Raw genomic sequence first — 13,867 nt, 5'->3', positions numbered from 1 at the left:
TCTCGATCATCCACCAAACTCACATTGCTTTAGGGCTCTCTTTTTCTCCAAACTACAGGTACTTCATGTAGCATGGTAGCATGGTGGTTAGCATAAATGCTTCACAGCTCCAGGGTCCCAGGTTTGATTCCCGGCTGGGTCACTGTCTGTGTGGAGTCTGCACGTCCTCCCCGTGTGTGCGTGGGTTTCCTCCGGGTGCTCCGGTTTTCTCCCACAGTCCAAAGATGTGCGGGTTAGGTGGATTGGCCATGCTAAATTGCCCGTAGTGCAAGGTTAAGGGGGGGTTGTTGGGTTATGGGTATAGGGTGGATACGTGGGTTTGAGTAGGGTGGTCATTGCTCGGCACAACATCGAGGGCCGAAGGGCCTGTTCGGTGCTGTACTGTTCTATAGCTCTCTCTCTCTCTCTCTCCAAACTCTTGTTGCATTATGGTCTTTCTCCACAATTTGGCTATGATATGAGCTCTCACTCTCCAAACTCTTGTTGCTTTTTGGGCTCTCTTTCTCTCTCTCCATACCCTTGCTGCTTTATGGGCTCTCATTCACTCCAAATCCCAGCCACTTTATGACCTCTCTCTCTCTTTCGGAACACTTGTTGCTTTATGGGCTCTCTGTCTCATCCACCATACTCATGTTACTTTTGGGGCTCTCTTTTTCTCCAAATTCAAGCTACTTTATGACCTCTCTCTCTCCAAACACCCGCTGCTTTACGCTATCTCCCTCCGAACACTTGCTGCTCCATGGGCTCTCCTTCTCTCCAAACTCCTGCTACTTTATGTGCTCTCTATTTCTAAACTCCAGCTGCTTTAAGACCTCCTTCTCTCCAAACTCTTGCTGCTTTATGAGCTCTCGGTTTCTTTAAACTCATGCTGCTTTATAGGCTCTCCCTCTCATCCACCGTCCTCACGTTGCTTTTGGGCTCTTTCTCTCCAAACTCCAGCTATTTTATTGGTTCGTTCTCTCTCTCTCTCTCTCTCTCAACTCCAGGTACATTATGACCTCTCTAAATCTCTGCTTCTTTATTACTCGGTATTGTTGCGTTGGAGAGCACAATGGAGCGTTCGGGGAGCAGCATGTGGAGTGTTAACAGGATGAAGGAAACAGACTGTAAGTGAAGATATGTATCTGGAGTAAATGGTGCTGGGCGCAGCCTTTTACCTGAGTAATTCATTTGCTGGTAACTCTCTTTCTCCCCACATTCAGTTAACATATGCTGCCTCATCTGCTGAATATTTCAGGCATTGTCTATTTGTATTTTCAGTTTCACAGTATTTTGTTTTTGGATCCAGAAGCTCATTAAATAAACAATTTCCTCCGTGACTTCGGTTCCGATTTCAGGCCTGGGGCCTTCTCGTTGCCATGACACCGGCGCGGCGGAGGCGCGCATGCGCACTGGCCCCCCGGGGCCGCTGAGTGACGCCGCCATCTTGGAGCCTCCTCTCCTCGGGTCAGTGACCTTTAACCCGGCTCTGCCGGTCTGGCTCGCGCCGCCGGTTCCACGTGAGTTAACGTTCGATTGCAGCCACGCGCCCCGCCACCTCCGGCCGCTTCCACCGGACTCGGCTGCCCAGTCCCGACCTCGGCCCCTGGCTGCCCCCCGGTCTGCACCCACTACCGGACCGTGGCTCGGGCACCAACTCCCGGGACCCCCAAACCACAGTCCCCTAACTCAGGGGACCCCCAAACCACAGTCCCCTAACTCAGGGGACCCCCAAACCACAGTCCCCTAACTCAGGGGACCCCCAAACCACAGTCCCCTAACTCAGGGGACCCCCAAACCACAGTCCCCTAACTCAGGGGACCCCCAAACCACAGTCCCCTAACTCAGGGGACCCCCAAACCACAGTCCCCTAACTCAGGGGACCCCCAAACCACAGTCCCCTAACTCAGGGGACCCCGAACCCCTTTGGACTCCAAACCCCCGGGATCCCCAACTCCCCGGACCCCCAAACCACAGATCCCCATGGGCAGCACAGTGGTTAGCACAATTGCCTCACAACACCAGATTCCCAGTGTGCGGAGTCTGCATTTTCTCCCCGTGTCTGTGTGGATTTCCTCCGGGTGCTCCGGTTTCCCCACCTTCACCAAGTCCCCAGACCCTCCCCCCGCCGAGTCCCCAGACCCTCCCCCCGCCGAGTCCCCAGACCCTCCCCCCGCCGAGTCCCCAGACCCTCCCCCCGCCGACTCACCAGACCCTCCCCCCGCCGACTCGCCGGACCCTCCCCCTGCCGCTTCGCCAGTCCCTCCCCCTGCCGACTTGCCGGACCCTCCCCCTGCCGCTTCGCCAGTCCCTCCCCCTGCCGACTCGCCAGACCCTCCCCCTGCCGACTCGCCAGACCCTCCCCCTGCCGACTCGCCAGACCCTCCCCCTGCCGACTCGCCAGACCCTCCCCCTGCCGACTCGCCAGACCCTCCCCCTGCCGACTCGCCAGACCCTCCCCCTGCCGACTCGCCAGACCCTCCCCCGGCCAACTCTCCAGACCCTCCCCCGGCCGACTCGCCAGACCCTTCCCCCCGCCGACTCGCCAGACCCCTCCCCCCCCCCCCGCCGACTCGCCAGACCCCTCCCCCCCCCCCCGCCGACTCGCCAGACCCCTCCCCCCCCCCCGCCGACTCGCCAGACCCCTCCCCCCCCCACCGACTACCCGCACTCCTCCCCCCACCGACTCTCCAGACCCCCCCACCGACTCTCCAGACCCTTCCCTTGCCGACCTGCCAGACCCCCTGCCGATTCGCCAGACCCCCACCGACTTGCCAGACACCCCTCACCCCGCCGACTTGCCAGACCCCCCGCACCCCGCCGACTCTCCGGACCCCCCCCCCCCCCCCCCCGCCGACTCTCCAGTCACCCCCGCCGACTCTCCAGTCACCCCCGCCAACTCCCCAGAGCCCCCCCTGCCAACTCCCCAGACCCCCCCCCCCAATCCCACACAACCCAGATGCACAAAACCCTGATCCTCCAAACCACAGATCACCAGCACCCCAGACCCACTAATCTCACTCAGCTCCCCACTCTCCAAGCTCTCCGCCCCCTTCCCATTCGCTTGCCCAGTCCTCCCCTCCACAATCCGACCTGCCCCTCTTTCCCTTTCATCTGTCCAGCTCCTTTGACTCATTGCAACTGCGATTATACTTCAAAAGTATTTAATTTCCTCTAAAGTGTTTTGGGGTAGCTGGTGTTTGTGAAAGTGCGATATAAATTCAAGTTCTTCTTTTACTTCACCTGGACTCTCTTTCCCCCTCTCTCTTTCCTCCCCCTTCACTGTACTCCCCTTATTTTACCCCTCTCCTCCCCTGGACTCTCCCATCTCTCCCCTCCTGTACTTGTCTCATATCCCTCCCCCATAACCGTCCCAATTCACACCTCCTCCTTCCTCTGTATCTCTTCATACCACATGTATTATAAAATCATGAGGGCACTGGACAGAGTAGATACAGGGAAACTAATCCTATTGGTGTGAGAACCAGAGGACACTTGTTTTTGATTTTCTTTGGGTCTTTTTTGTAAATTTAGAGTTCCCAATTCATTTTTTCCAACTTAATTTAGCGTGGCCAATCCACCTACCTTGCACATCTTTGGGTTGTGGGGGCACAGTTTTAAGGCTGTGTTATGCAGCGACTGCTTGGGATCTGGAATGGACATTTTTAAAATAAAATTTAGAGGAGCCAATTATTTTTCTTTTCCAATAAAGGGGCAATTTAGTGTGGCCAATCCACCTAACCCACATCTTTGGGTTGTGGGAGTGAAACCCACGCAGACATTTGGAGAATGTGCAAACTAGACAGTGACCCCGGGCCGGGTTTCAAACCCAGGTCCTCAGCGCCGCAGTCGCAGTGCTAACCACTGCGTGACATGCCGCCCTTGGAGTGCACTTTGAGGGTAGTGGAAGCAAATTCAATTGTGGCTTTCAATGAGCTAATGAAGGGAAGGATTATGCAGTGAAAGGGAGGGGTGTGGGTAGTTCTCGCCTCCTCCCTTTAATCATTTTATGAACATCAGCTTCTTTAATCTCGCCACAAAACTGAAATCCCATATCTGCAGTATGGTGGCACAGTGGTTAGCACTACTGCCTCCCAGTGTCTGGGACCCGGTCCTATTCCGGCCTTGGGTGTGTGGAGTTTGCACTTTCTTCCTCTATCTGCGTGGGTTTCCTCCGGGTGCTCCGGTTTCGTCCCACAGTCCAAAGATGTGCACTTTAGGTGGATTGGTCAGGTTAAATTGCCCCTTAGTGTTCAGGGTTGTGCAGGTTATGTGGGGTTACTGGGGGTAGGGTGAGGGAATGGACCTAGTTCGGGTGCTCTTTCCAAGGGTTGGTGCAGACCCGATGGGCCGAATGGCCTACTGCACTGTATGGATCCTCAGAAAACTGCATCCTATCTGAATCTTTAACATCCTTCTCAAACTGATGTTCTCCCAAATTGAACATACCAGTTGAGGCTGAACTAGTGTTATAAAGGTTCATTATAGCTTTTGTACTTTATTCTGCTATTTAGGAAGCCTGGATCCCGTTTGCGATTTTCATGATTTTCACCATCTGCCCTGACACCTTCAACAATTGGTGCACAGTTGGCTGGACAGCTAGTTTGTGATGCAGAGCAAGGCAGCAGCACGGGTTCAGTTTCCGTTCTGACTGAGGTTATTCATGAAGGCCCATCTTCTCAAACTTGCCCCTCGCCTGAGGTGTGGTAATCCTCAGGTTAAATCACCACCAGTCAGCTCTCCGCCTCAAAGGGCATGGTCAAAGTGTATGGTCATCTGGGACTATGGCAACTTTACTTTTACTTTACCCTAAGTATTTGTTTCTACAACAACTTTACAAATGTAACCTTTTTGTTATATTGTGCCTCCTCTTTCTTCCTACCAAAGTATCACTTCAAACTCTGTATTCAATTTCACCTGCCACCTGTCTGTCCATTCCAGCCTATATTCTTTTGAAGTCTATTAAGTATCCTCCTCACAGTTCACAATTCACGTTATGTAAAATTGCAACTTTAAGTGAAACAACTTTATGTGAATCATAGGTTCCCATGGGAATCGACGTTAAAGTCAGAGTTAGCTTCCTTTGAACATTTCTCAATGGAAAAAACAATGTACGAATTGAAATACTGCACCATGCATTCTTAGCTGAAATAACTATAAATTGTATAAATAAACAATAAACTGTGCCAAATACTGTATGAGTTCTAATTACATAACACTCACCAGTCCCTCTTAGGCAGTCTCTCGGGATGGTGGATGTCTTGTTTCCACTCCAGTTGGTTAGACTCCGAGATGGCTGATTATCCAATGTGTGCTCTCATGACACTGTAACTATACATCCACGTGGGTCAGGTGTTGTTTGGAAGTTCCATTCGATGAATAATTCGTAGGCTTTTGCATCCGCTGTCATTTTCACTTCACCCCTGAACATTCAAAGGTCACTGAGGGCTTAGTTAACATGTTGTCAGCAACAATGAATTCCGTGCTCAATGTTTGCCCCAAATTGAACTTTATTGATGAAGGCTGATGTGCTATGGGGGACTGCTTGTTTTCTTGGTGTAGATAGTAAAGGACCCCTTTTTTCATAGTTTTTATCTTCTTCATGCTCAATGACTAAATTTGGAGCGATTTTAGTTTTGAATTGATGGTGTAGCTTGAACAGTCAGTTCCTGGTGGAGTTAGTGAAACAATGAGTCACGATCGCTAACAAGCTTGAATATATTTTCCATGGTCTGTTGGACTGTTTTCTTCTGCCGGTGAATCTGCTTGGAGCAGTTAATGCCATCATTGATCACGCCATTCACTTTGACACTGTACTTTAATTTGGGTTATCATCTATGAACATTTCCACTGCCTGCTCCATGAGTTGGAAGTTCTTGTTCGTTGTTTTGGTGGCAAAATTCGCAGTCTTCTCGTCAGGTTCCTGACTCTCTAGTTTCAAAGGACTAACTTCTCTGCCTCCCCTTCAGCAAATGACCTGACTCGGGGCTCAAAGATTAATCGGAATCAGGCTCCTGAAGGGTATTTTTTACCCAAACAAGCTCTGAGATATGGAAAACAATTTTACTTGTTACAGTATCCATAAGACCATAAGACATAGGAGCGGAAGTAAGGCCATTCGGCCCATCGAGTCCACTCCACCATTCAATCATGGTTGATTTCAACTCCTTTTACCCGCTCTCTCCCCATAGCCCTTAATTCCTTGGGAAATCAAGAATTTATCAATTTCTGTCTTAAAGACACTCAACGTCCCGGCCTCCACCGCCCTCTGTGGCAATGAATTCCACAGACCTACCACTCTCTGGCTGAAGAAATTTCTCCTCATCTCTGTTCTAAAGTGACTCCCTTTTATTCTAAGGCTGTGCCCCGCGTCCTAGTCTCCCCTGCTAATGGAAACAACTTCCCTACATCCATCCTATCCAAGCCATTCATTATCTTGTAAGTTTCTATTAGATCTCCCCTCAACCTCCTAAACTCCAATGAATATAATCCTACGATCCTCAGACGTTCATCGTATGTTAGGCCTACCATTCCTGGGATCATCCATGTGAATCTCTGCTGGACCCGCTCCAGTGCCAGTATGTCCTTCCTGAGGTGTGGGGCCCAAAATTGCTCACAGTATTCTAAATGGGGCCTAACTAGTGCTTTATAAAACCTCAGAAGTACATCCCTGCTTTTATATTCCAAGCCTCTTGAGATAAATGACAACATTACATTTGCTTTCTTAATTACGGACTCAACCTGCAAGTTTACCTTTAGAGAATCCTGGACTAGGACTCCCAAGTCCCTTTGCACTTTAGCATTATGAATTTTGTCACCGTTTAGAAAATAGTCCATGCCTCTATTCTTTTTTCCAAAGTGCAAGACCTCGCACTTGCCCACGTTGAATTTCATCAGCCACTTCTTGGACCATTCTCCTAAACTGTCTAAATCTTTCTGCAGCCTCCCCACCTCCTCAATACTACCTGCCCCTCCACCTATCTTTGTATCATCGGCAAACTTGGCCAGAATGCCCCCAGTCCCGTCATCTAGATCGTTAATATATAAAGAGAACAGCTGTGGCCCCAACACTGAACCCTGCGGGACACCGCTTGTCACCGGTTGCCATTCCGAAAAAGAACCTTTTATCCCAACTCTCTGCCTTCTGTCTGACAGCCAATCGTCAATCCATGTTAGTACCTTGCCTCGAATACCATGGGCCCTTATCTTACTCAGCAGTCTCCCGTGAGGCACCTTGTCAAAGGCCTTTTGGAAGTCAAGATAGATAACATCCATTGGCTCTCCTTGGTCTAACCTATTTGTTATCTCTTCAAAGAACTCTAACAGGTTTGTCAGGCACGACCTCCCCTTACTAAATCCATGCTGACTTGTCCTAATCCGACCCTGCACTTCCAAGAATTTAGAAATCTCATCCTTAACGATGGATTCTAGAATTTTGCCAACAACCGAGGTTATGCTAATTGGCCTATAATTTTCCATCTTTTTTCTTTTCCCTTCTTGAACAGGGAGGTTACAACAGCGATTTTCCAATCCTCTGGGACTTTCCCTGATTCCAGTGACTTTTGAAAGATCATAACTAACGCCTCCACTATTTCTTCAGCTATCTCCTTTAGAACTCTAGGATGTAGCCCATCTGGGCCCGGAGATTTATCAATTTTCAGACCTTTTAGTTTCTCTAGCACTTTCTCCTTTGTGATGGCAACCATATTCAACTCTGCCCCCTGACTTTCCTGAATTGTTGGGATATTACTCATGTCTTCTACTGTGAAGACTGACGCAAAGTACTTATTAAGTTCCTCAGCTATTTCCTTGTCTCCCATCACTAGATTACCAGCGTCATTTTGGAGCGGCCCAATGTCTACTTTTGCCTCCCGTTTGTTTTTAATGTATTTAAAGAAACTTTTACTATCATTCCTAATGTTACTGGCTAGCCTACCTTCATATTTGATCCTCTCCTTCCTTATTTCTCTCTTTGTTATCCTCTGTTTGTTTTTGTAGCCTTCCCAATCTTCTGACTTCCCACTACTCTTTGCCACATTATAGGCTCTCTCTTTTGCCTTGATGCATTCCCTGACTTCCTTTGTCAGCCATGGCTGCCTAATCCTCCCTCTGATAACCTTTCTTTTCTTTGGGATGAACCTCTGCACTGTGTCCTCAATTACTCCCAGAAACTCCTGCCATTGCTGTTCTACTGCCTTTCCCACTAGGCTCTGCTTCCAGTCGATTTTCGTCAGTTCCTCCCTCATGCGCCTGTAATTACCTTTATTTAACTGTAAAACCTTTACATCTGATTCTACCTTCCTTCTTTCAAATTGCAGACTGAATTCTACCATATCAAATGCTTCTCTCGCACAGACTTTAAAATGGCTGTGGAAGGGTCATTTGGACCCGAAACATTAACTCTGTTTCTCTCCACAGACGCTACTAGACCTGCTGAGTTTATGCAGCATTTTCTGTTTTTATTTAAAATGTCTTGGCTTCCTCACCTGATGGAAAACTCCACAGCAAGTGCAAAATCTAAATCAGCTTGCAGAATCAAGAGATGGGCCTTTTCTGCACAGAAATTAACTGCCTAGCTTCAACTTCCTCCTTGCAAAATAAACCTATTGGTTTGAATGTTTTTCGTTGCAAAATTTGATTCAGAATTATTTTGGAAAAAAAACCATTCCTTGGAGTGCAAATGTCTCCAGTCGCACTTGCTTCAGAATGACAGCAATCAGGTCACGGGACCCAATGTCACATTGATGCACAACAACATTGTGAAATGACGCAAACAATTGAAGTCACAAATCAAGAATATTTGCCATAAAACTGCGCAACTTCAAAACAATGATTGAAAGGGACTTAATGCAGATGCTCGTGTACATCCAGGTCTTGATGGTTAATGTATATCAAGAAAAGGAATGGTTCTCATGGGAGCTCCGCTGTGTACATTCCCCAAACTGTAAAACTGCCATTCACCATTCTGATATAGCAGAATTCTGCAGATGCTGTAGATCTAAATTAAAAACAAAATGCTGGAAAAAATTCAGCAGGCCTGGCAGTATCTGTAGTTTCGAGACCAATTTGACACTTCGGAACACAGCCTTTTGAAAATCCCTATACACCAACTTACCCTCTACTCTCATCAGAAACCCAAATCGGATTTGCCTTCAACAGTTCTCAACAGATCTGTTCTGGGCTTTCCTTCATTAATCCATACTTGTTCACGTTTCTTAATTTTACCCCATATTATTGTTATTAAACACTTTCCCATTACCAAGATTGCCAGTAGATGTTGGGTGTATCCTCCGAGCCTTTGTTGTTTATGGTGCAACGTTTCTAAAACTCCAATTGTCTGGTAGTGTAACTAAGGAGGAATGGAGAATTATGGCCCGTGCGTCTGTAATTTCTGCTGTTGCTTTCCTTAGCATTTTCGGGTGCATCCCATCTAGTCCAGGTGACTTATCAACTTTAAATACAACTAGCCTTTCTAGGTTATTTGAAGAATAAAGGGTTATGGTGTTCAGGCGGGAAAGTGGAGCTGAGTCCACAAAAGATCAGCCATGATTTCATTGAATGGCGGTGCAGGCTCGAGGGGCCAGATGGCCTACTTGCTCCTAGTTCTTATGTTCTTACGTCTGTGCTTCACCACGGGAGAGCAGCTCATTGTGTATTTAAATTCTTGTCCATTCACAATCTTCCCATTCTCAAAACGTTTTGATGTCCTGATTTTTGAATCATCAATGGGCTGTTAAGATTCAGAGCTGCAAACTAGCTTGTAGCCTCTATTCATCTCCCAGCACTTTTTATATCTTGTGTGTACCTGCATCATTGCATTGCATACTGTCTGCTTGAACTTCCTCTGACTCTAATTCGGGGGACTATTTCTCAAGCTTTTTGTCAGCCATTTTCTATACATTCTCTGTAACTTTCTCTTTTATTTCTTCAAATTTGATCTATGACAGTCTTATTCTTTCATCTTACCCCATCCCATACTTAACCAACATTGCTCCAAGGTTCACTTCAACTCAATCTACACCACTATCACACTTGCCAGCTCCCCCCATCGGGAATCAATTCGGTTGTAGGGGACAGAGAGCAAGAAGTCTAGGTATTGCTGAGAAAAAGGAGACATGCTGTGGAAGTTTTTTTATTTTGCACTCATCAGGACACAACCACAAGAGTACCAAATTTTAAAGGGAACAACAATTTATATTGCATGAACGAAGGGTGCTGATTGGTTGGCAAGCGGACTCTGATTGGTAGAGTTATTGGTGCAGAGAATGCACCAGGGAACATTTAACACCAAGCTTTTGTTTAAATTCAAAAAAGGCTTTGGTTGCGGAATTGCCATGAGCGATGAACCAAGGAACAGATTTCCCCTGTGCTTTTGTCCCATTGAAAAGTATGCGATGCCTGGACATATTTGTTCAGTTTGCAAAAGAGTATAAATATACGAGCTTCGAGCACACATGAAATCACATTGAATATTGGACAATATGTTCTGAGTTTTGTAACCACAAGGATGGTTGGGTACAGTTAGTACTTTACCTGTTGTGAACAGCCAACGGGACATGCTGTTTGATACAACCCACCAGTTGTTGGGACATAGAGGCTTCACATTTGCTATCAAAGCAACAGTAAACTTTATATACCACTTTGCTGTTAAGTGCGGTAGGCAGGACATCTTTTTGTATTACCGGCAACATCCTGTTAGTGGAGAATACCACCCGTGATGGGTCTGCATAGCAGCAGCATACAATAGCTTAAATGTTTGAGACCCCTTTCGAGGAGAATCTGAGGTACTAAAGTTCTAAGCTACCAAACGACTAATGATAATGAACATGTGCACCAATTAGCAAAATGTGGGATCTGCACTGAGACCTCAAACTATTATAATTATTATGAAGGGTTACAGAATCAAGATGACCAGGTGGAGTTAAGGTGCAGATCAGCCATGATATGGTGAAAGATGCTTGGGGCCTGAATGACCTCTTCCAATCCCCGTGTTACCCTCATTATCGAATTTCCTGGCCTGACTCCAGTCTATAGGAGATGTCCCAATCACAGAATTTACAATGCAGAAGCAGGCTATTCGGCCCATTGAGTCTGCACCAGCCCCTGGAAAGAGCACCCCATTTAAGACCAGGCCTCCACCCTATCCCAGTAACCCCACCTAACATTTTCGAACACTAAGGGCAATTTATCATGGCCAGTTACCTAACCTGCACATCTTTGGACTGTGGGAGGAAACCGGAGCACTCTGAGCAAACCCACGCAGACACGGGGAGAACGTGCAGACTCCGAACAGACAGTGACCCAAGCCGGGAATCGAACCTGGGATCCTGCAAATGTGAAGCAACTGTGCTAACCACTGTGCTACTGTGCTGCCCATTGTATCAAGAGCCTACCTCACTTTCCTCTTTCACTCTACACACCATCCCATGTAGGCACCACCTTCTCCCATCTGCTCCTGATTCACTTTTTGGATTTCTTCATCGTGTGGTTTATATCCCGATTATGTCTCCTTACATCAAAGGTTTGATAGTAGAACATAGAACAGTACAGCACAGAACAGGCCCTTCGGCCCTCAATGTTGTGCCGAGCCATGATCACCCTACTCAAACCCACGTATCCACCCTATACCCATAACCCAACAACCCCCCCCCCCCCTTAACCTTACTTTTATTAGGACACTACGGGCAATTTAGCATGGCCAATCCACCTAACCCGCACATCTTTGGATTCAAATTATTTTAATTTCCCACGCAAACATTCTTATCCTGCTTTGCTCCTGACCCCAACCCTACCCCAGCCCCCATTTTGTCTGCTTTTTCTTTTAAACTCAGCCAGCTCTTTACTTACTGTGGGTAATGTTTAGAATTATGTGGGTATTATGAATTTAGCCATGTAGTATAAGGGATACTGCTGCCGTGATTTGCCTGTTCCTCGTGGTAGGCAATATAACTAGTCCAATGAAGTAGCTCCTGAAGCTGCTTGGAATCTTCACTTTCTGACTGCTGGGAAACACACGAGGACATGTGTAACTTGATGCATTTTCTTATATAGGGAGGCTGATGGAGACTCCGGGCAGCTTCAATCAGCTAACAAACTGCCTGAAACCAGTGGAGCTTTTAAATGGGTAAGTACTCATTGAGCTCCCCAGAATAATTTGTGGTGCTTAATACCCTTTTATAATCGGCACTTTGATGATAACATATGGTCTGTGCCATTTTCCTAACGTAGGGGGCTAGTCCGGTTGGTGTAAGTGGTGGGGGTTGTATTTATAATTTGCTATATAAGCCATTTTTAGAGATTTTATGGGTCTGCACATGAGTGCAGTGAATGTGGGAGAGTTGTGCTGTTTACAGTACTACACCGTGACCCATATTGACTCAATCCAGGCAGTCCAGCGTGCTGGGCCAGAGACCCCGGGCAATCATCCCCTCTCTCTATATTCACATCTAATGACTGACATAGCTTGTTAGATAGCTATACATTTAATTGCTGATGTGTCTGGTTAGAGTTTCCTGGCCATTAACTCTAGTTAACGAGGGCTGCTTAGCGCAAATCCCACATGCTGTTTAGTGTTTCTGTGGTATGAATCCTGTGTACGATGGGAGTATCGCTTTGCAGTTTTGGCTCCAAATAGACTGAAGCCTTTATTGGCAGGCTGGATTACAATAACTGGGCTAATTATCAAGCAGCTGTTATTATTGGATTTGGACTTGAACGTGGGGGGCACGATTGGAAAATTTGCAGATAACACAGAAATTGGCCATGTAGTGGATTGTGTAGAGGATAGCTGTAAGCTCCAAAATGGTACAGATGGGTTGGTGAAATGTGCAGGAAAATGACAGAAGGAGTTCTACTCAGATAAGTGTGAGGTAATGCATTTAGGGAGGTCAAACAGTACAAGGGAATACACAATAAATGGGAATATACTGAGAGAGGCAGATGAAGTGAGAGATTTTGGCATTCAAGTGCACAGGTAAAGTAATTGATAGAGGTAAAGAATCCAAAAGTAGGGCTATAATGATGGAGCAGTGTGAGACATTGGTGAGGCCACAACTGGGGTATTTTGTGCAGTTCTGATCACCACATTACAGGAAGGATGTAATTGCTCTGGAGAGAGTGCAGAGAAGATTTAATAGAATGTTGCCAGGGCTGGAGAATCATAACTATGAGGAGTTTGGATAGATTGGGGTTGATTTCCTTGGAACAGAGAAGGCTGAGGGGTGACATGATTGAGGTATACAAAATTGTGAGGGGTAGAGATAGAGAAGGCAGGAGGTACCTTGGCAGATATGGACAGGATGGCAAGTGGGTGGATAAGTGGCAGATGGAATTTAACCCTGAAATGTGTGAGGTGATACACTTTGGAGGAGTAATTTGACAAGGAAGTATTCAATGAAAGGTCTGACACTGGGCAGTTCCAAAGAACAATGGGACCTTGTCATGTGAATGTACCTTTTAAGAAATGGGTGTTTAAGGAATGTACCTTTTAAGAAATGGGTGTTTATCAGTAATGTCAGAGTGTGGGTGGAGCTGGGCTGTCTGTCAGCTTTTTACTTTCATTTTACTATGTTTGCTGTAGGGTGTGTTTTACTTTCGTTTTCAGTGTTGGAGCTGAAGCCAGACAGATCAGGTGTACTGTTGATCTCTCTGCCATGAAAAGACGATCTGTTGATCATTTGGTGAATTCAGAATTATAAATATTCTCAGTAGTGAATGTAAATCTAATGTGCTCTGTTAAAAGGTGTTTCTTTTGTCTTCTGGGGATGCAGAGAAGATTCACCAGAATGTTGCCTGGGATTTAAGTTAGAGAGGTTGGATAGGCTTGGGTTGTTTTCTCTGGAGCAGAGAAGACTGAGGGGTGACCTGATTGAGGTGTACAAGATTATGA

General features: G+C 46.9%; 1 protein-coding gene across 4 annotated transcripts in view; it reads left to right on the top strand.

The window, feature by feature from the left end:
- Positions 1 to 700: 700 nt before the first annotated feature.
- The window catches only part of LOC119969037, a 28,985-nt gene continuing 15,818 nt past the window's right edge, over positions 701 to 13,867 (top strand). The window contains exons 1-2 of one of the 4 annotated variants that reach the window (XM_038802186.1): positions 701 to 1,106; positions 12,031 to 12,103. In XM_038802186.1, coding sequence (XP_038658114.1) covers positions 1,052 to 1,106; positions 12,031 to 12,103 — 128 coding nt within the window. In that variant the 5' untranslated portion in view covers positions 701 to 1,051. Of the gene's footprint in view, positions 1,107 to 1,404; positions 1,447 to 12,030; positions 12,104 to 13,867 lie in introns of those variants that run through there. The other 3 variants (XM_038802195.1, XM_038802215.1, XM_038802205.1) reach the window with 3 other exon arrangements.

The sequence above is a fragment of the Scyliorhinus canicula genome, chromosome 1, assembly GCF_902713615.1.
Source record: "Scyliorhinus canicula chromosome 1, sScyCan1.1, whole genome shotgun sequence".
In the NCBI taxonomy this organism is placed as follows: Eukaryota; Metazoa; Chordata; class Chondrichthyes; order Carcharhiniformes; family Scyliorhinidae; genus Scyliorhinus; species Scyliorhinus canicula.
Note: the sequence above shows the minus strand (reverse complement) of the source record. Positions and strands in the feature narration are given on the sequence as shown.